The sequence below is a fragment of the Pygoscelis adeliae genome, unplaced genomic scaffold (genome assembly GCF_000699105.1).
Source record: "Pygoscelis adeliae isolate BGI_AS28 unplaced genomic scaffold, ASM69910v1 Scaffold7, whole genome shotgun sequence".
NCBI classification, from domain to species: Eukaryota; Metazoa; Chordata; class Aves; order Sphenisciformes; family Spheniscidae; genus Pygoscelis; species Pygoscelis adeliae.
In genome coordinates, this window is record NW_008825268.1 from 4,619,926 (window position 1) to 4,642,247 (window position 22,322).

General features: G+C 36.7%; 1 protein-coding gene across 1 annotated transcript; it reads left to right on the forward strand.

Moving 5' to 3' along the window:
- The first annotated feature begins 136 nt into the window (after positions 1-136).
- Positions 137-11,798, forward strand: ZC3H15 (zinc finger CCCH-type containing 15). The gene is made up of 10 exons (XM_009329675.1): positions 137-286; positions 2,175-2,276; positions 4,619-4,730; positions 6,210-6,362; positions 7,457-7,548; positions 8,612-8,794; positions 9,493-9,639; positions 9,812-9,916; positions 10,158-10,284; positions 11,001-11,798. Exons 1-10 carry the CDS (start codon positions 137-139, stop codon positions 11,192-11,194), a joined length of 1,365 nt encoding a protein of 454 aa, XP_009327950.1. The 3' UTR covers positions 11,195-11,798.
- The last annotated feature ends 10,524 nt before the right edge of the window (positions 11,799-22,322 follow it).

Genomic DNA, 22,322 nt, shown 5'->3' on the forward strand with positions numbered 1-22,322 from the left:
AGGCCCGCAGGCCGCCCCTTCAGCTGAAGCGGCCGAGGAGATGGTCATAAAGCCAAAAACTTGGTGTGCGCGGAGGGGTATGCTCACGCACGCCTGATCGGTGCCGCAGCCCAGCCCAGAAGCACCGTTCCGGGGGATGCTGGTTCCCTTCGCGGCCCCAGCGCTGTCCAGACCTGTCAAATCACTTGACCGCTGCTCTTTCAGTTGTGCTGGTGGCCGCTTCTCGGGCTGGGGTTTGGGTTTTCGGGCTGGACGTTTTCTGGCCAGAGCTGTCTTTGGACTGAAGGTTTTGTGACAAGAGTGCTCTTTTTTTTCTTTCTTGCCCTTTCCCTTTTCTATCTCTCTGTTCTATGTGTTCCTGAATTTTCTGAGTCCAGCTCTCTGAGGTGTAGGTTTGCGTTTCTCACTCAGTTTAAAACATGTGTGTGGTATGTTTGGGGGGTTTTTTGGTACAGTTTGGCCTGTGTGGCCAAGGAGGCATTTCCTGGAGTAACAGTTTAGTAAATCTTTCATAGAAGTTGAATGCAAAATAATTCAAAGATTAATCAGTAGTATCTCATATTCTATTTAAACTTCTGATGCTCAATTCCACGGTAAAACCAGATTTAAAAAAAAACTGCTAGAGCGGGGTGTGTGTATGTGTGTTAGTTATTAGGATAGTCGTGTAAATCTTCCACTACATTAAAAAAAAAAGCTACGTTGAAAGTACGAGGAGAGAGCAGTTGTAGAAAATTAAATGTTTGCCTGAATCTGTTGGCAAGAAAGTTAGTAGCTGCTCGGCTGTTTAGGCAGAATATCTGTGTAACGGAAGTGTTCTTTTAAATCTAGCGCTGCGGAATAGTGTTTCTATGTTCTTTGCAAACGTTAGGTTGGAGTGGTTGTTCTCTCTGTTGGCTTCAGTGTTTCTGATATTCTTGCTGAATCCAGCTACATAGGAAAATTCTGCCTTTTATTACAAAAAAAATGCAGCTGAAAGGGGAAAACCTTGTACTATTAACAATGATTTATTACATAATTCAAATACACAGAGATTATATATTCTATGTGGCATTTGACACAGAGATCAAGTGTGTGAATGATCCATTTTCTTTCCCAACTAGTTATTTTGACAAATTACAGACTTTTCAAATTAGCGTAAAGTAACAGAGGACTACCTGTTGTTGATAGGGGATACATTGTAAATGAAAACAGGGTGACTCTGGAAATTTGGAACTGTTTATAATTCTTTTATAATATATTTTTGGATTGTTAAGGTTTCCAAAAGTGTGTTTGAATTGAGTTATTATCACTGGATGAACATCTGTTCATGTTTGTTCCTGGAAGCAAAAAAATGTTGGTATCAAATCAAAGGCATGGATAGGTTTTCAATGTAGGTATTTCAGTTACAAAAAAATAATTTCTGCTTTAGGTACCTGTGTGAAAGTGAGCTATCTCTTTCTTTTTTTAAATGAATTTTTTAATAGGTTTTGTATAGAAACCTGTCTCTTAACAATAAAGCTAGAGATGTAGAGGAAGAATTGTTTCAGGCAGTAAACAGAAACTTCTTGCAGTGGAGTTTAGGAAGTACAAACACCTGTCTGGACTTGACATAGGAGAAAGACATCTTCAAACTAGTACAGTTAGAAAATGAAAAGCTTAAAATACTTGAAAATAAAAAGTAATATGTTACATGTGGCAATATTAATCTGCATAACAAATACATAACATTTATGTATGAATATTTGAAGATAAAAGTAATAAGTGATTTTAGGTACATAGGGGAAAAGAAAAGCAGTATTTATGGCTATTCAATCTTAATATTTTCTTCAGATGTTACTTGGGTAGTTGCCAAACGCATCTTGGCCTTCTGTTTTGAGGGGCCTGAAAACACTGTGTACACGCTCACGCTAATATTTGGGCACAAGTAGGTCTGGTGCTCAAAGCAATAGCTCACACAAAAGCAGCATTTAGTAGGTTCTTTTGAAAAACAAATTTTGAGGATGATGTGAGGAGTCTAAATATTGTCCATACTGTGTCTTGGATTGCTTGTGTTGCTAGAGGAAATAGTCTGTGTCTAACTGAAAACCTGAGAGGAGTGGCAAGTCCTTTTTTTTTTTTTTTTTGGTAACAACTTAAACTTGTTCCAACTGTTGGATAGTTTCAATTAATTTGGCTGTATTTATCTCTTGATTTAGGACAAAACATTTGGCCTAAAGAATAAAAAAGGTGCAAAACAACAGAAATTTATCAAGGCTGTGACTCACCAGGTTAAATTTGGTCAGCAAAATCCACGTCAGGTAAGCATTTAATCTGTAATGTTTTCCCACTGTACAGTGAAATCATCTTTCGCTGCACATATAGATTGTCATATAATACTGCAGTAGAAAAAAAAGGTGAGATGTTACTTGCCTGATGTATTGTGACTAGCACAGATTTAACTAGATAGTCTTCTTGCAAAGCTTGTCTAGCTGAGAATTATGTACCAAAAAACTCAAACTCAACTAATAAGGGTGTGTGTTTCTTTACGCAGTATTCTAATAGTAACATAATTGAGTTTAAGGTATACCTGAAAATAAATTGTAGAAACTGGCTATCAGGAAAGTGCAGTTATATATTCTTTTTCTTTTCTCTTTTAATTCCCACCTAATTGAAGAAATAGTGAACCATTAAAAATAAGAGTAGTTGTTACTAATATTAAAATTGGAATTGGGGGAAGATTAAAAAAATGTATAAGCCCAGATGTGCTGCTTGTTCTACGTACAGAAGTATTTATTATAGTTTAAAATGGAAACAAGTCTGACAAGTCTGCATCTATTTGGTGAACTGGTCAAAGAAACTGAAATTTTGAGCCACTGTCTACTAATCTGCTCTTTTGTATGATGAAGTAAAATATGATGTGGCTGAGATACAATGTTTACATTACACTTAGTCAGAAAGCACAAATTTCATTAAAATATTTTTATAATGGAAGTGAGCCAGGTCTCTTATTCCTACAGTGCTAGGGAAGCTAGTTGCTAAGTATTTATGCAGCTTCCTGTTCTATAAATAAGCCTGTAGAATATTACGTTTGCATCAGCTAAATTCATGATGTCATAATTTATGTTAAATTCCTTGCATAACATAAGGATGAACTAATGAATGTCAAGTATAACTTTAAAGGTAAAGTTGATATTCAGGTCATTAGATCTAACAATTTCATGTAGTGGAAAGGACTGCTTGATGTCACTCCAAAAACATTGGCGTTACTCAGACAGCTCTGAAATTTGTATATGAAATCCCTGAATCTGTAGCATTTAATGGGACACCAGTATGTAAATTAGCCAACGTAAAATAATTTGTTTCTCAAATGCTCTTATCTATTGACTGATGGATGTCAGAAGCTAATTTTTAGACCAAATTACACCTTTCTTACCCGGCAAAATGGTTTTCAGTTAGGATTGTCCCTGAGAAAGAAAGAACACTTTAAAGCAATTATTGTTGTGTCTTGAGATCCAAATGGAAATGATGTCAAGGCTTTTTGTTTAAAAAGAAAAAAAAAGAGGCAAGCTTCATCTTCATGCTTTTAGAACCCTAGGGTGAAACAAAAGCGTTCGTAAAGTACTACTTTTTGTAGCTGACATATGTGGGTCTGCATGCTATATAAAATAGGATTTGTGGGCTTTCAGCATGAAAATTGAGTGTTCTGTATGTGGACCAAATTAATCAATTCCCTTTTAAAACAATTTAGCATTTTCTTGCCAAATTCACCATAGGAACAAAGTTGCTTTTTTAATATTACACTGTATTTTACCAATAAAGTACCCCACGTATTTGTATAGTGGTGTTAATCTCATTAGCTTCCCTTAAGGATAAGAATCAAATAATCTAATAATGTTTTTCCCATGTCTTCTTTCATCTGTTTTCATCCCTCTCTACCACTCTGGTATAGATACAGGCCTTTTCTGGCTTATGCAGAAAGGGTAAGGCAGAGTCACATGTGGTTTGTTTTTCTTTATACACAAACTTTTCTTTTCCTAGGTGAGCTTGTTTTTCAGACCTTGGCCCCTCGTACCTATAAAATGAACGTTCTTGTCTTTCAAACCACTGGTTATCAATGAATTGATATAAATTCAAACAAAAATGTGTTCTAAAAGTAGTTCCTAACTTCTACAGACAGATTTCCTGGAAGTGCTGCTGGTATACATGAAGAGAAAGAACAAAGCAGCATGTAGGGGACTAAAGATAGAGAAGCTTTTTGCACAGATCTTGAAGTAACTGCATTGGATAGTTGCACTGCTAATGTATCACAAAAGAGCAACTAACTTTTCCTCTCCTTAGTCTCAGTATCTTTCACTTGATTTCCTAGCCTGTAAAGGTGGAATAGAGGTAACTGCGTCATCTAATGGTACCTACCAGCATCTCGCATCTCTTGACAAACTGCATTTGAAATCTCTTCGGTTTGAAAGGTCGGTACCACTAGATGGCACTGGCCATTCATGCAAAGGCAGGAATTCTGAGAAATTCAGAAATCACAGGTTCTTTCCCTCCTCTCCTTATAAACTAATTTAAAATGACTTGCTATTTTGATGTACGGTTCATGTGAAGTGAGTAATGTCACTCTAATTATGTATTAATAACTTCAAATTTGGGGTCATTATAGGCTGCTCAAACGGAAAGCGAGAAGAAATTAAAAAAAGAAGATAAGAAAAAAGAATTACAGGAGTTAAATGAACTCTTCAAGCCTGTGGTTGCTGCACAGAAAATTAGCAAAGGTATGAGTAACTGAATTCTCTTCATTTATGTTCTCTTATTCATAAATCTACTTCGGGTAAAATAACGCTTTAAAAATGCCAGTTCATTTTTTAATAAAGTAGATATGTCTGTTTCCTTCTCTATCTAGTGTAACAAGTAGTTTGTCAGTAAGGATTTGACATTTTTTTAGGAGGTCATCTGGGGTTAGTAGATCATTAGAATATCAAAAGCTACATTGATATTGACAGGGCAGCTACAGATACTTTGCTGTATTCAGGTTCATTAATTAGATGCTTCTGGATCAGTGGCATCACTTTTTTTTTGTGTGTGTGATGGTATTTGTTTAAAGTAGTCTGTCTCCGCAGGGAGACATGAACATCCAGGTATTACAAGGAATATAATATGATAACTATCGTCTTCACGGAAGACTTGTATTCAAATCAGAACAGTAAAAATTTTCCAGTTACTTCTGTCCCACCTCACAGTTAACAGTGGGACTTGGTTTCAGAAGTGTGGTCTTATTTGAACTCAGTTATTGAACAAACTAGTTTTGTGATTAAATGTAAGTTTAAGAGTGTTTGATACTTCTAGGAAACTCTACAATTGGTTGCCATGTGGGAGAAAAAAATCATACTTTTAGGAATGTTATCACCTCTTTTGCTTTATTAATCTTCTGGAACTAATGAAATTATGCACAATAATTTTTGATTAAACAAGTATGATTTCGATGTATGTCTTTAAAGTAAACTTGATATTTGTTCACTGTGGCACTTAACAGCAACAAAGGCCAGCTTTCTGTTTATGATCTGCAGTGGTTAGCTTTCTCCAAATAAAGTAGCTCTTGACTTAAAGTTATTTCAGAAGACTAATATTGTCCTAATTAAAGCTTTGCCTTTCTATTGAGATTGCCAACAAGGAGAGCTATATTACCTGAAGTTCTTTTAGGGATTCACTCAGCGTTTAAAAACTAGATTTTTAGTTAAGACTTTAAACAGGTGTTGCTGTACATACTCTAGTCACTGGTGACTTGCACCAAGCTTAAAATCAGCAAGTGAAAAGCTCGAGCTTAAAATCTTACATGAGCGCTTAATGAATATTACAAGATGCTTTACTGTGTATTAGAGGCAAAACCAGCTTATTGTATAGGGAAGAAGTTCCACAGAGTGATTATCTCGTATGTATTATGTTGTGTGAATGAATAATTCACTCAGGCATACTGCTTTCTGTATTTCTTCAAATAGTCAAGTGCCAGCTTTGATACGTTGCAAATATCGTGCCGTACAAAGTAAATATGACACATTCAGGACATGGAGTATTTCCTTGTGATGAACTTCACATTAAATAACTTTGATTTTTAAAAAATGTGTTTTCATTCTCTACAGATCCTAAAGATTGTATGATCCCAGACGTTGTTGTCAGAACTCTTAATATACAGCTTTTGCTCCAGTTTTGTGTTTTGCTTAAAAATAGTATTAAATATAAAAACTTTCTTCACTCAGGTGCTGACCCCAAATCTGTAGTTTGTGCTTTCTTCAAGCAAGGACAATGCACTAAAGGAGACAAGTGCAAGTTTTCTCATGATTTGTCTTTGGAAAGGAAGTGTGAAAAACGAAGTGTCTACATTGATGCAAGAGATGAAGACCTTGAAAAAGGTATAATACTTCTAGAAAATGACTACTAAGCTATCTGATTCTGAAACTGGATTTTTAAGATTAAGAGTCATCTTGTGTTGTGATTATGATCCAGAAGAGCCTGGTCAGTGACCGAGGCAACCCATACCACTATGTTCAAAATCACAAACAACAGTGAAACTTCCTTTAAAAAGTGTGCTCACAAGTATTCTTTAGACCTTATTTAGAAAAAGAAGTATGACATAGTGATATTCGGTGGTGGTTTTTAATTCTGCTGTGTAACGTGTTATGTCATACAAGTAGCAAGTTGGTCTTTCTTATAGTTGCTGGTTTTTATTAAGTTCTATGAAATGGAAGTGCAAAAGGAGGAGGTGTAATGAGCAACCATAGTTGCTTTCCAGAACTATTACTAGTGTTTGCCCAAATGTGCACAGTTCTAGAATTCAGGATACTTTGGAATTTTTTCTGTGACTTTATCTCCTTCCTCCAAATCATTTGCTAGCAAAGTATTCTGGATTTTACTTTTACTTAGCGGTTAGAGATTTTATAGTCAAAATAATTTCTTTTGTTTTTCCACAATTCATCGTGTCTCGGTCTTTGTTTGAATTTTAGCCTGTGTCGTCCTAAATGAATGACAGGATCCTATAGATTCACTACTACTGTTGCCATTGGTGATCTTGCTTCTTTTGATGTCACCTTCTTTTAACTTTAACACAGAAAATTTGGTATTATCTCTTTCAATCCTCAAGTTACATCATCAGTATTTCTGGACATTAGCGTCCAACGTTCTCTTTTATTCAGTCATCTTCCTTTTCTTCTTTTCCCTTGTCCGTGCTTGGTAGGGTACAGATGGAATGACACGTTTTTTAGTCTTTAACTGAAACACACTATGCATGTCAAAATATAAATTTCTAAGGCTTTTGAGGGAATTGTCTTGCGAGCAGCATAGGAGAGTTTGAAAACTTTATAATAAAAAGCCTGAATTTATTTTCCATTCTACAAACTAACTAAAATGTAAGAATTGCATATTAAAACTGTTATTAGGGAGAAAAGCAACTTGACAGCATTGTTTAGTATTTGGAATTTTTATGAAACCATCTGTTGTCTTTTTCTAGATACAATGGATAACTGGGATGAGAAGAAGCTGGAAGAAGTGGTGAACAAGAAGCATGGTGAGGCGGAAAAGAAAAAACCCAAAACTCAAATAGTATGTCTCTTTTTTTTTAATTGAGCTGTAGTAGAGAGAATTAACTGCAGACTGGTATTAGATATGGTTATCGTTATCTAAAGATTTTGAATGGAATATTATAACAATCTTCTGAGTATACAGTTGGGCTGATAGTATTTCTAATAATGTATTTAAAAAAAACAAAAACACCCCAAAGCTCTTTCAGTCATCATAAGGGTTTTTTTCTCATGTAAAATGTAAATGGATAGTAGATGAAGTGCTTCCAAAATAGAAATGCTAAAGGAATCAGTAATATATCTAATGCATCCTACTTGCTTAGAAGAATCAACTATTATGATTAGTTAGGTCTGTTGTCTCATGTATACACTCCCATGTATATTGGCTTGTTTATGTACTGGGTGACATACAAACATTTAAGTTTAAATTTTCTCCTGTAAGCTGGAATTGACTAATTGAGAGTCATTTGTTGTTCCTGACCTCTAACTTCAAGATATTATACCATTTAGTGCACAAACTAAAGAATATTCTTGATCTCTTTCATTCTTCAGAACTATTTCACCTTGTTTTCAATACCAAATAATTAAATATTGTATTGATGCTGCTTAAATTTGCAAAAGTTAAAATTTGATAGGGCTAAATGTGAACTATGAATTGCTTGTTAGAAGCTCCAGAATGGCATCTTTACCTCAGGATCATGGGCGGGAAGGTTTAACATCTGAGGCAGATTCTATTTATTTTGATTAGAACTACACTGATGTTGGTGAGCAGGAAGAGGAAGACTGTTGGCATGCTTTTACATGTGCAGCTGGGTTTACAGTTGTACACAGTTGCCAGTCTTCTGAGTCATCCTGTCTTTTTAAGTCGGGATTATATTAAGGAGAAAAAGCTGTTGACTACGTGAGTTTTATATAATTAGTTGTGCTTCTTTTGTCTACTTTTTTAGTAGCAATGCATTTCATGTTCTGTTTTGAGTACAACTTGCTTTGAATTACTGCACTTTGACATGTAGTAGCTATACATGTAGTGTAAATTGCTGGGGATGAAAAGAGAATGCAGTGCTAACAACCATTGTTTTACACAGGTCTGCAAATATTTCCTTGATGCTATTGAAAACAACAAATATGGATGGTTTTGGGTCTGTCCAGGTGGAGGAGACAACTGCATGTATCGCCATGCTCTTCCTCCAGGTTTTGTATTAAAAAAAGACAAAAAGAAGGAGGAAAAGCAAGATGAAATCTCTTTAGAAGATCTAATAGAAAAAGAGGTAACGTTGTCAGAAAGGTACCTTTTGGTGGTATTTGTTTTCGTTACTCTGAAGAGACAGTTGTAAATGACTTCCTAATTACTAATTAAAAATTATAAAATGTTTCTATAGCTGTATGAACTAGTGTGAAGGATATGTAGTATTTGATTCATGTTTTTGTTTAGGAACTGTTACCTAGTGAATAGATTAAACTACAGCTGCATACTTAGTGCAGCTGTTGCTAATCCTTTTTTAGGAGGCTTCTATTTCTTACTGCTATTTTTCCTTTATCAATTACAACTGTTTCTATGGGCCTTTCTCATCCCCAGCTCACTGCCTCCTTAGTTCTCGCATAACTCTGTAATGAGGAAGCAACACCAACAGAACGGGGCCTTCTGAAGGTGTTACGTTGCTGCTCTGCTTATTTCTGTCACCATTGCCTGGCAGTGTCAATTTGAGGAGAACCTGAGCTGTTATCGTCGGTTTCCTTCTTCCTCCACTTTTCATATTAACTTCCATGTTGACTTACCTTACTAACTGGAAAATCATGTGTTGAGTCAAACTTTAAGTTGATGGTGCATGTTTAACAGTAGTGAGAGTGAAGAAGGAATTAGAAAGAAATGTTTTCAATTAGTTTCTGGAACAGAGTAATTAAATCTCTAATTTGTTCTAGCCTTTGGAAACAATTTCCAGCATTAATCAGTCTCTCTACTTGACAGCGTGCTGCCTTAGGACCAAATGTTACCAAAATTACTCTAGAGTGTTTTATTGCATGGAAGAGAAGAAAAAGACAAGAAAAAATTGATAAGGCTGAGCAAGACATGGAGAGGAGGAAAGCAGATTTTAAAGCTGGCAAAGCATTGGTGGTATGTTCTACACTCCAATTCTTAATGTAAGAAGAAAGAGTAAATAAGTTTTTGTAATAAGGTAGAGGGCCTGGAATTGCTTTGCTTTTTTCTTGGTTTTTTTTCTTTTTTCTTTTTACAGCAGTATAAATTCTATCAAATGATAAATTAAGATTTCTTTTTCTGTGAATAGATTAGTGGACGTGAAGTATTTGAGTTCCGACCAGAGTTGGTTGATGCAGATGATGAAGAAGCAGATGACACCCACTATATTCAAGGAACGGGAGAAGATGATGAGGTAAAGAACAGTATGAACTTGAATAATATTTCAAGTTACATTCAAGTTTGAAAACTTTTAATTTGAGAGCTCTCACAGTGCAATTAATAAGCTTGGTTCTTAATTTAACACCGCTACAGAGTGTATTTTGTCAAAATTTTGGTGTTAAAAGGAAGATTAAAAAAATTTCGTAGAAGTCCTGCAGAAATGAGAATTTCTGTAGAAAAGTAATTCATGCATAGCATCTTGGTTTATTTTTCAGATGGAAGACCCTGTGTGCATAAATGATGTAGATTTGAACCTGTATGTCCCAAAGGCTGTAGATGAGACTGGTATTACTGTGGCTAGTCCTGAGCGATTCAGCACATACAGTTCAATAGAAAAAGATGGTAAGTTCATTATTTAGACATCACTAATACGGGATTGAATTGTTAAGAGCTTCTCAAAAGGTAGATAGGAATGAATTATTGATCTGCTGAAAAGAAGTATTTGTTTAAAAAGGGCGGGGGAGTGAAATTACTATCAATGTAGTTACTAAAGAAAAAGGTTGTAGTAAATGCTATGTACTTCTTACTTTCTTAAATTCATGTTTAAATAAAAGGTAGTGTTTATGGCCACTTCAAGTAAATCCTTAAGATGTTTGATTTAGTAGTTTCACCTTTTTTTTCCAGATGTAGTAAATGATTGAATGAATAATACCAAAATTCATATTTTTCTAGCTAGCTTGTTAGCTTATAATTTCTTAGAGCAAAGTCTTGATCTTGGTGTGCTTGTGGAATGCATACCCTGATCTTTAAGATCCTGAGTCTTTTAAGTGAAGACGTTGAGTAGGAGCAGCTCATTAAGTTTGACTCAGTTATGAAAACAGGAGTTCGAGGAGTTGGGAGTTTGAGGGTTTTTTCTTTTCAACCTGTTTTAAGAATTGATGATCCAAACCTGCATATGAATCGGGTACATACAATTTAACCAATATAAGTCTACATAAATTTCAAATAAAGTAACTTCTTTATAGCTTCAAGACTTTAAAGCCTGTTTAGTAGGATTGTGAATTAGTGATTAAGAAACTTGTGACACTGACATGTGTAAGAATTATTTTTATTTTCAGATAATAAATTAAGTGAAGCTTCTGGTGGTGATGTAAACAGCAGTGAGCAAAATGATTTAGAGGAAGATAATGATGGAGATGGGGAGTTGGAAAATGGAGTAATTGATGCAGTTCCAGTTGATGAAAATCTTTTTACTGGAGAGGACTTGGATGAACTAGAAGAAGAACTAAACACTCTTGATTTAGAAGAATGAATTAAAAAGCTCAAGTGAGGAGTTAAATCTATGTGACAAAGTGAAAACTGACTACATTTTTTCTCCTTTTGAATAGAATTCTTAAACAGGATGTTTATGGTTACCCAGCTGATTCTGATGGGCACGTCATATACCAGGAATATTTTCCTTCAATCTCATCTACTCCTATCTTGACTATGCTCACAGTAAAATATTCAGAGTAGTTCAGAATTACCTGACAGCTGAATTTGCAGAAAATGAGATTATAACTTTCAACTACAAGTAGGAAGTGTAACTGCTTTGCCAGTATGCAAGTGTAAGTGGGCAATTTGATACCAGGTACAGTATAAAAATCAAAGTATACATTCTTCATCAGAACTGCATTTTTATTAGTGATTGTGTTGATTTAGAAACTGCCTGAAGTGTTTTTAGGCAGTATACTCTAATGGAGCTGATGCAGATTATGCTTCTTTAAGTGGTGATTAGCTTTATTTGATCAGCTGGATACTGAAGATTGTGAACTGATACATCATACAATACAATATGGTGCCCTCTGTTTAAAATGTTTTAAACTTTCCCACCGCCTTTTGCCAACAAAACTGTAAATAAAAACTATCAACTTTAAAATACCTGTGTTGATTTTTCTCTGTTAAGTTAGGATACCATACCAAACTGTTAATAACTTCATTTTCTAATACGGTGATAAACATTTTTTTTCTCTCCAGTCCTGATACAGAAGTGATGATGTTGGCTTCAGTTAAATTAGGGCTAACTGCAATTACAATATTATTTTTTTTTACACTTCATACAGTGTAAAATTCAGCAGCTGACTTTCTTCCCCTACTGTTCTTATCTCCTACCCATCCATTAACTGATTTAATACATGCAGTAGATCACTCATTGCTATTTGAGTCTCATTCTTTCCCTGCTGTGTTTTGTATATTAGTGAAGACTTCAAGCTCTGCAGAGCAGGGATGTTATGGTCTAAAAAATGCCTGTCATATCTTTTGGTGTTCTATAAATAACACAAAGTTTTGCAGTAGTAAGTTGCCTCAAAGCGGAGCAGTGTTGTACCCTGCGTTGTGTACCCTGCAGGGGACACTTACTGTCAGACTTAAATGAAGTCAATGTGCCCTCTTAAAATTCATCGAAACCCTGCCATAAAGATTTCTCAGTAGTGGTGCTTTTTCAAGGGGGCTCTAGGTTATGCCTCCTTGCCATGCTCCTAATAGTATCTGCAACAGTATTGCTGTACAAAAGATACCGTTTACATCGATTTTTCTAAAGCTTTTAAATTACTACTTAAAGACCATTAAGATTCACGGCATTGTTAGTGAGCTTTCTCAAACTGCTTTTGGGTGGTAATATTAGCTTTAATGGTTATTTCTGACACTGCTAAATTGACTCTTGTATATTGAATGCTATTTCTAAAATAGCTGACAGACTTTTTTTTGCCCTTTTTGGGATCTTTTGGCATTTGTTTTCTCCTATAGGAACAAGAAACAGTGTTTGGGAGAAAGAGGCCTACTGAAATTGACTTCTAAATGTAAGTGTTTAAGGAAAAGCTGCAATATCAGATATAGATATTTATTTATGGAGGTTTTTTCCCTATGGCCGTAAATAAACACTGTCGACAGATTATTGTATTATAGTGGCCAGCAATAGGATACCTGGATATCCGGATACTTAAGACTGCAATTCATATTTGAATGTATGATGCATAATTTTTCAAAGTTGTATATTTTAAATGGGAATAAAAGTAATTTAATCATTACCAAGGATGAAAATGGCTTTCTATATTTTGTGTCTTAGAGGCTGGTATATTGTATATAATACTGATTTCCATAATACCGATCTGTTTCACTGATCTAAACAGGTTAAATCGTTTTCACAATTGTGTCAATGTTGTTAATTATTTGCATTTTACAGTGGAGGAACGACAGGGTAACTCATACTAATTTCAGCTAATAAACACCAAGATAAATGGGCAGAGAGCGTGCGTGTGCGCTCTTTTGGGTCTAAAGGGCTCAGTTGTGCGTAACTCCTTTGAGCATGCGTCACAAACATTAGGACAGTTGCCTTGCATAGTATTTAAACTGTTGAATATCCGTAAGTTAGTTGAAGGAAAACTTATTTTCATAGGCAGTGGTTACTGACAGATCACTTCACATGGTCAGGAAACAATAGTTTGCTATCTCTTTTTGGTTTTCACCCTTTCCTCTCGACTTATTGTGGCACTTCTCCTGACTGGACTTGTTCTAGCCTCTTGGCTTGGTTGGTCTGTCTAGATTTCTAACCATGAAAGCAGTTGACTGCTTTTAAAGAAGTCTTTGTTAGTGTAGCATTCAGGCATATTTTTAAGGATTAGTAGCAACATGCTGCTACTTGTTCCTTCTGCTTGAAGACAGGCTTGAGTATAATCTGTTTAAAAGTTCTCAATCTTGTGAGTTAAAGCAGCCTAAATTTGCAGCTGACAGGGAGTTTCAGTCAATAAATGCTCAATTAAAAATGAATGCAAAGGCCTCACTTAGGGTAGATTAATTATTAATATTTTGGAAATGAGCACTGTGATAGAATGGAGTCCACCTGAATGTGACTTACCACTGAGTTGTTCCTATTGATGCAAGTTTCCTGCAATTAATCTGATGTTAAAGTGAATGAGTCACAGAAAAATGAGATACAGTCTGAATCGTAAAATAGCAGTATCTTCACTTCAGTGACTATCCAGTCTGTATGGGTAAAAAATACAGTATTTCCCTGCTACAGGAGCAGGAAGGTTCAGTCCGAGACACTTGCTGGGTCAAGGTCAGGCTGTAAAGGATCATAAGCCAGGGAAGAAACACCTCGGCAATAAACTTTATTCCTATCCCTTGCAGCCTGCACCACTGTTTGCATCATGTTGTTTTTCTTGTAACTTAAATGAGTACTATGTGAGAAGTGTAGCGTAGCTAAGGCTTTAACATTGCTTGAGGCAACACGCTAGTGCAGCACTCTGCCTTCACAGCACCTTTGTTACTGGACACCTGTGTGGACAAAACCAATTTAAAAAATGCTGCAGAAAACCCATGCCTTTCCTTCCTGGTGTTTGCTATTGGGGAAGTAGAGTATTTGTTGGCTTTAAATTTTGATGTATGTTAAAATCCAATTTCCATCACACACAAAAATGGCTTGAACTGCTTAAACTGGCTAGCTTTAAATTCTCATAGGATTTTTTTTTTTTTTTGAGACCTGTGTGATTGAATTTTATGGTTGCCACTGCTTTGTTACTCAGCGCTCCCTACTTGTTTTATAATAAACACCGTTGATAAAGGCCTGGAAAAAAAATTGGGGAAAAATTAAATGTGAAAACTGACCTTAAATATTACCTTATTACACTACAGTTGTTTGTAACAGAAGTGTGGCCATTTCTTAATGCACAATGCTTCCCAACTGCTTTTTATCAAGGGGAGGTTTTACTATTGATAAACTTTGGATGAAGCAGTGGCACTTTTCTTGGCAATTCAGTATTGTCATAATAGACTGTGTTTATTTAGCAAGTAAATTGTACAGAAAGAACTTACACATACAAATTAGTACATTTTTATTAATATTTCAGTTCTTTAGCCAGATGTGTGGAATAACAAGTGTCAAAAAAGTATGTCTCGGACATTGTGAATGCTGATTTCTACTTATTTTACAACATTTATGCCCCTTTTTTAAAATTACCTGAATACAATAAGCAACGCAGACTTAAGTATTTTGTGAGCTTATATATCGTGCAAATAACTTCCTTGGAAGTTTCTTAAACAGTGTTTGTTATTCTTGTTGCGTGTGCTGCTTTTGAGTAACTTACTGAAACTATAGAGTGATTAAGTGACTAAACTAAAAATATTACAAAGTTAGAGCTTTGTTTCCCTCACAGTGAAATTAATTCAGCCTTAAGTTGAGAGTATGAGATTGCTCTCATATGCAAATATCTCTCATGTATATTCACCTGAAGTATCTCAGGAGAAACACCCCCTGAATAACATGAACAAGAATAGGAAGAGAATGGGAGAAATGAGATCTGGGAAGGCCAGAGGAACTGGGAAAAAAAAAAAGTAACAGCAGCTGGACTGCATCGGACCAAGAGACCATTTATCGCACTCCAAAAGCCAGACACATGGGGAAGAAAGAGATAAGAAAAGGGCAAGCCAATGTACTTCTCAGGAGTGCTTGTCATATGTAGCTTCCAACTATTTTTAATCTAGAAAATTTCCTCTACTAGATGTAGCCATGATGGCTTTCTCTTCCAAGTACGTTGCCTGTTTCTTCCTTGAATCCCTACACATTTTTAGCATCTTTTGGAAACCAAACAGTTCCACAGCTCTGCTACAACTTGTTTTGAACATGACTCATACTAGCTTGTATTATTACATCTCTAGGGAAAAATATTTGGGGGAAGTGATACCCTATGCCTTGCTTTGCTTTGACTTGGTGCCAAGTAGAGAAAGTGGACATAAAAAAAGGAGTTGATGCATCTGAGTTGTGAAGAACACAATCTCTTGATGTATTCGAGTGCTAGAAACATTTTTTTACAAAATTAGAAACTTTCTCTCTCTTAAGATGCTTAATTCTTTGCTACGAATGGGCCTTAATCGGCAATATCTTTAATGAAGCAAATAGTCTTTGTTCCCGGTTATGTACCGGATGTATTTTACGTAGCTATGATCACATTAAGTGTTTTTACAGTGATATCTGCAAATCACCCTTCTCACTTTCCCTCACACTAGTATTAGAGGCTTAGAAGTGACCTTGGCTTAGTCTGTCACTTTTAGTTCTTTCGTTTCAATAGATGCTCTGTCTTTTTACAGAGAGTGGCTGTTGCTGGTATTAGCAATAATGCCAAGATGTTTTATTCATTTATGATGTTATAGCCCTAATATGTGACCACACTAGGCTCCTTCATAGCACATTATTGAAATGAATGGCAAAAATAATCAGTTCTTTTGATCATAAAATAGCAGTGTTTCATTTGTGTTTAGTGAAAGAGACCTCAGAGCCAATCTCTTTATTTTACGTTTGTGATTGAAAATTGCTACAGTGTAATACATTTGGATGTAAATTTGAGTAAGGTTGGCTTAAAACTAGAGATGTTCCCAAAGTACCACCCAATCAGAATTCAAAAATGAGATGGACTCCTAAATTAAAGCAAGATACAATGGAAAAGAAAGCATCACAGCTTTCCTTTAAAAATTGCTATATAAAATGCATGGAAAGAAGTAAAAGCATTCCTGAAGGGAAGAGAGGAACAAATTGTTATAGAAGGTTCACAAAGCAAAATGATATTCTTTGTACAGTCAGCCGTTAGGGAAATGTGTTCTACGGATGCTGCATCCTTGGACCTGTGTTGGAATGAAACTGTCTTGTCAGCATGTAATATGGCTGTAGTGCATCTCTTCTTGTTGTAGAAAATCAGCCAAAACCTTACATTTCTCAGCCCTCTAATAAATTTTAACGGGCTTGCTATTCTAGGAGACCTTTTGTCCTGTTCATGTTTCATCTCCGTTCCCGTTTTATTCCTTGGTTTACCCTCTGACATTGAGGCTGTCAGTCTTGTGCTCTGAACGCTGCATGTAAAGATTGGATCGAAGACATAGCAGTAGTTTGGTCTCTATGCTGTAATACGAATCCATTGTAAACTCTCAGTGTTTTCTACCAGTCTTAGTAATGTCTGACATGTCAAGTAGTTTAGTTGTCATGGTTTGGGAACAGTAGACCGCTTAAGAAAAAGATGAATTGACCTCCACTTCAAAAATTCTATAGCTGCAACGTAATGCCTCCTTAAAATCAGATAACAGCAAAGTTTCTAGTCAAGAAACCTTTAATCTTCACTCTTCCTCACTTTCTTTTGTTGTCTTCTTTCTCTTCCAAGTATAAACACTACATAAGGGAGACTTTTCTGACTGACCTCTCTAACCCGTATCAACTAGCTTAGCAATCATTGTGTTAGCCAGCTGGCTGCGACCTCCCTTTGAGCCCCCTCCACAGGCACGGAGCAAAGCACAGTATTGCCCCGTAGTGTGCTCTCCTAATGTGGCTCTAAACGCTCCAGGGTTTTGTTTATAAGATGGAGAGAAGAAGGATTAGGAAAGTTGGTTAGAAAGGACATAGCAAAGATCTTCTCTCTTTAAATGTCTGTCAGACTAGAGTCGAAATTATAAGAGGGGATAAGCTATACGGGATCAAAAGGAGTTGTCTCACCTTTGTGAACTTCTTCCTTGAGTAGCAAGCCAGTAGGTGTCAGAACTGCACGTTGTGTCAGCAGTACCAGCCTTATACCACTGGCTTTTCAGTCTTGTCAATACAAAAAGTCTGTATTCTATAAATAGCGGTTCTGGATTTCGTGTCCCACGCAGTGTCTTCCACACAGAAATATAAAGTTACAGTCTACAGAATACTTGCTATACATAAATAATTGCCCGTTCTTTCTTTGTATGGGGAGGCAGGAAGAAGTGGAAAGAGAACTCTTCTGCCAAAATAGCAAAAAGGAAAAAGCTTTTAAATGTGCTTTTCATTCAAAGCACAGAAGTGTCTGCAACTTCTATCACTGATAACTGTTGTCAGCATTAACTGGCAGGCTTCTTTTTGATAGATGCAAAAAAAGTTCTTTCACCAGCAGCACCCAGCTGAGAGTCTATTGGAGCAACCTCCTGGCAGTTGCAGGCTAATGTCTTAAAAGGGAACAATAACAACTTCAAAAACAAAACAAACCCACACCGAAACCCCACCCCCTGGCCAAACCCCCTGTTAGAATGGTTAGAGACCTGATTCTGTATTGATCCGTTTTCTTTAGCTTTATTCCTTGACTTAAATATTTATTCTTTAACCCAGCGAAGATGTAGGCACCAGTGTAACATTTTGTAGATAACAACATGCTTTGGTTTAATATTAAACCAAGACAGGAGAGTATTCCTTGGATGTAGAGGATCAAAATATAACGGCTTTCAAAGTGAGGGTGAGTTTGGGTTCTTAGTTTGTTTTGGGAGAAAGGGGATTTTTGGACGGGGAAGAGGGAGGAACTTTGAACTCTGGGGTGTTCTGTAAGATGGTTACACGTCTTCTGAAGTCAAGAGGCTGAGCTGGTTTATCAAGGCCCGGGATGCCTGGACTCAAACACTTGAAACGCTTTTTGAGAGAGAGGGGAAGGGAAATATCTTTTTCCGTGTCAGTTTGTCGTACTGCAATCTTCTAGTGCTTTTGTATTTGAGTGTAAAAGAATATTCAGAGTAACAGGTTTAGTTTGTTAGAGGATTTGGGAAGTATTAACATGTGATGATACCCCTTTCCCTATCAGATAGAAGGGAGCTTGGCTCTACTTTACTCCGTTGCCTTTCAATCCTACTTGCTCTGCATGCTATTATTATTTTGCTGTATATGTCTTCAAAACGTTTAAAGTCTGAACTCATTACTAAGCATACAGCAGTCTGAAGAATCTCTTTTCATATTGCGAACTAGGGAATTCTTCATAAGTTTCAAACTTGGTTTTGTTCCAAATCCTTTAGCAAGAAGGTAGAAGTGTTACTGTAGTACAGGAGCATTAGAGGACAGATGCTTCAAGGCAAGATGTGGTTATTATGTTTCTAGAATAGTAAATTAAAAAGTAAAGATGACTGTTCCCTGAGACTGAGCTTTATTAGATTACTTTGAAAATGCATGATGAAAAAAACCATAGAAAAAAAACAGTGGAAAACTATCAAAAAACAGGGATTAAATTTGTACATGAACTGTCATGCTTTTTACTAAATAGATCATTTGCACTAACGACAGGAGTGGCAAGATCTCTGTAACGGGAAGCAGTGATCTCTAGCATTTCTGTATAACCAGAAGCAGGCAAGAATGTAAGACAACTGGAAAATGCCTCATCTTCTGGAAATTCTCCATAAAAGGAAATCTACTAGAAAGTGACCCTTGTCTTCCGTGCCTATAGATCCTGGTTGCAGGGAAGTGTTTTGTTTCTCTTTGCTCCTAGTAGAATACTGTTTCACAAGTATTTCTGCCAGGCATAGTCACTTCCACTTTCCAAATAACAACTCTGTGTGTGTTCTAGTAATGTACTCTCTATGCATTTGCTGTGGCTGATGGCCTCATCAGAAAGGATGGTACTTAAAACAGTATGAAAACAATGACCGGCAAAAGAAGGGAAAGGTTGTTAGGAAAGAAATTTAGCTGCAACTAAGAGTAAGATGACGGACAAGTAATTATTTCTTCTTCACCTTTGGGGAACTGTACAAAAGCAGTGGGTTCTAGAGGATCTTTTGTGAATGTAAAAAGGTAGAGTTAAATTCCTGGCATACAGAGGGCAATTTACCTTCTCCAGAAAGGAAGAAAAAGGTGGAGGAGAAAGTGATGAAGAAATAGTAGGGGTGATTAATTATTCAAGCATAATATTAGCACTTTGTATTAATTGTGCCTACTGCGTATTTACTAATTGTGCAGGGTAAAAACAGAAGGGTGGATTAAGAAGCAGCGCAGGTCTAATCTGAAGACAGAATCAGCCTATAAAGAAGCTGCCACTGCAGTAGTAACTACTGTAGGGAGCTGGAGCTTTTTCATCGAGTGGGCTGACATTGCATAGCATCTATGTAGCTGTTTCAGTAGGTTAGGAGAAGCAGAAATACAGAAACACCTTCTGTACACAATACGCATATTCCATGCGAGATGAAAGAGCAAAGACAGACTGTGATTTTGATGTTTCCTCTCATCTGTTTTCTCTGCCTGCTCTAGAAGCAGAAAGCCAGCTCCATTACACTCTCTAGATTAGCAAATTCTCCCCATCCCCTTCTAGAAAGTTCAGCTGAGACCTTTCCCACCAGAAGACACGAGACCCCCATTTCTCCCTGCCTGTCTCCTGAAAGTTCCTTCACCGTGGTTAGCCAAGGGTGTCTGTGCTGACTCTGGAGGTAGGTGTGGCGACTTCCCAGGCTTTCCCCTCTGGGCTGGTGTGTTCCCACACGCCATCCCTTAACGGAATAGGGTGGTACTTAACTTTTTGTGTGTCTATTATGTTTCATATATGCATGGATATTATGAAAACACTTTTGAGATTGTACGGAGAATACTAGAGGTTGGGTTTTTTCCTGATCCGTTTCTCCTTTATTACGTTATTTCCTGTCGATCCTTTTCTCTAGAGTAAAAACTGTTTAAAAATATCTTTTAAAAATACCCAAGTCTTTGGGGGTGTTACTGAGTGACATCAGGATGTTTGTTTGTTAGATCTGCAGAAGTGCTCTGTGAAGCAAAAACTGAGACACACACATGATTTTATAACGACTAATTTTGTCAGACTGAAGAAATATGAATCCTTTTGTAAATCAAGCAGAGCTGTCCCTGAACGTGATGCTATGAAATCCTAGTGTAAAAAAAAGGCCTGGTGAGTAACCAACATTCTGTAAAACACAAAAAGGGGATGGAGGAAAGACATTGCCTAATACTGAAGTAATACAGCTATCAGTACTGAACAAATCAGAAAAAATCCTGGTATGACTCACTTCCTTTTGAACTGGAAGACTTCGAACTCTATGCTGAGAGTTGTTCACCAGCTAGAAGCCTATTTTAAAAACATAGTCATACCCTCATTGTCCTAAAAAAACCATTGCCCTATAGCCTGTGGCTAAGGACAGCTTTTGCATAACAACTAAGTGAGATTCTGCTGATATGGTGAATTGCTCGTAGGAGCAATAAGGCAAATCAAGCTTACAACATCGCTGTAGTGGTTTCCTCCTGTTTCTCACCCAGTAGTGCTTCTAGAGTTTTCAGATTTAATGTTTTTTTCAAGAAAATGAACACTAAACAAAATAGAAACAAAAGGCATCAACTGACCAAAACAAAATAATATGTAAGGTCCATCTTTTGGTCAAGTTAGGCTTGATTTCTACTGCCTTGTTAGAAACAGAGTTATTTCTTAAAAGATCTGTTCTGGGCAGCTAAGCTGCTTTACAGGTCCAAGTGTCTGGATGGCACAAGAGTAAAACTCTCATGTTGATAAAGGCTTTTCTGGGAGACTAATAGTAGTATCGATGCACACATCAGTGGTAATCCGTTCTTTGCTCCAGATATTAATACTACTGATACTGTAAAGCACTGGATCTGCTAAGAGGCTGAAGCTTATCGCTTACAATCAGGACACCGTGCTGAGCCTTTTGAGTAAGGCCACGGTGGCTTGCACGTTCGCAATTTCTACCAAATTATAGGACTCTGTCCCTTTCTTGCTGATGAGTGTAATGTCATGAGGAGGAGACATAATTGCAAAGGAAAACTATTCCGAAATACTCTATCCATGTTACAGGCTGGAGACTCAGGAACAGCAAAGAAACGAGTACCTGTCCGCCAAAAGTGCTTTACGTCTTGCAAAGTTTTATTCAGCTGTGTTAATAAGTAGTTGTAGGAGTGAAAACTAACAAGACTAACAACCTGTAACAGGAAATCAGTTTTATCTATTGAATAATAGAAAGCAGTTCTTTAGACTCCCAACGAATTCCAAAATAATTTTATTCAATTATAAATACAGATAAAAATTTTGGTGTCTTGTTAAAAGGATTCCCAGTTCTGCCCATTTCTTGGTTAATTTTCACCACTGAATACCTTGGTCGGTAGCCTGTAAGTTGAAAACTAGAGATAACAGGAGAGTAAATATAGAAACACATAATTCATTTGTTTACATTCTGTAATATGATTTCAGTAGCTGTTATCTATATGTTAGTCACGCTGAGAACTAAACAAGCAAGTAAAGAAAAATGGCATCGTCACTGAAAGGGTGTTCCCTGCTTTAAATTAACAGCAAAGTCTGTTTTAGGCTTTCATTCCTCTGTCCGTGATTCTGTCAGACATAGTAGCTCAACGCAAACAATGGAATCAATCACTCGGTCTCTTCTGCAACGGAAAATACTTTCCTTCATTTACAGTAAGCTCGGCTTCGATTAGAAGTGTAATCCCAAGCCTGTACACTTCAGTTTTTTCCCATGTTGAGGCTCGGGGTGTGGGGGGGGTATGATACCATATAGGGAGATGTGGCGCTGCTCTCAGGCCGTCTAGACTGATTGACTCTGGTTGTGTTCTGAATTAAGGCCAGACAGGAGTGATGCCACCGCTTCCGCTTGCAACTGGTGACTACACTCGGTGGGAGTGGAGC

Bases quoted from the DNA above. Each gene is read 5' to 3' on its own strand.
- ZC3H15 (XM_009329675.1), top strand. From the start codon at position 137: ATGCTGGTTCCCTTCGCGGCCCCAGCGCTGTCCAGACCTGTCAAATCA. The intron at 287-2,174 runs GTTTTGTGACAA...CTCTTGATTTAG, and splicing joins GAGCTGTCTTTGGACTGAAG to GACAAAACATTTGGCCTAAA. The intron at 2,277-4,618 runs GTAAGCATTTAA...GGGTCATTATAG, and splicing joins GTCAGCAAAATCCACGTCAG to GCTGCTCAAACGGAAAGCGA.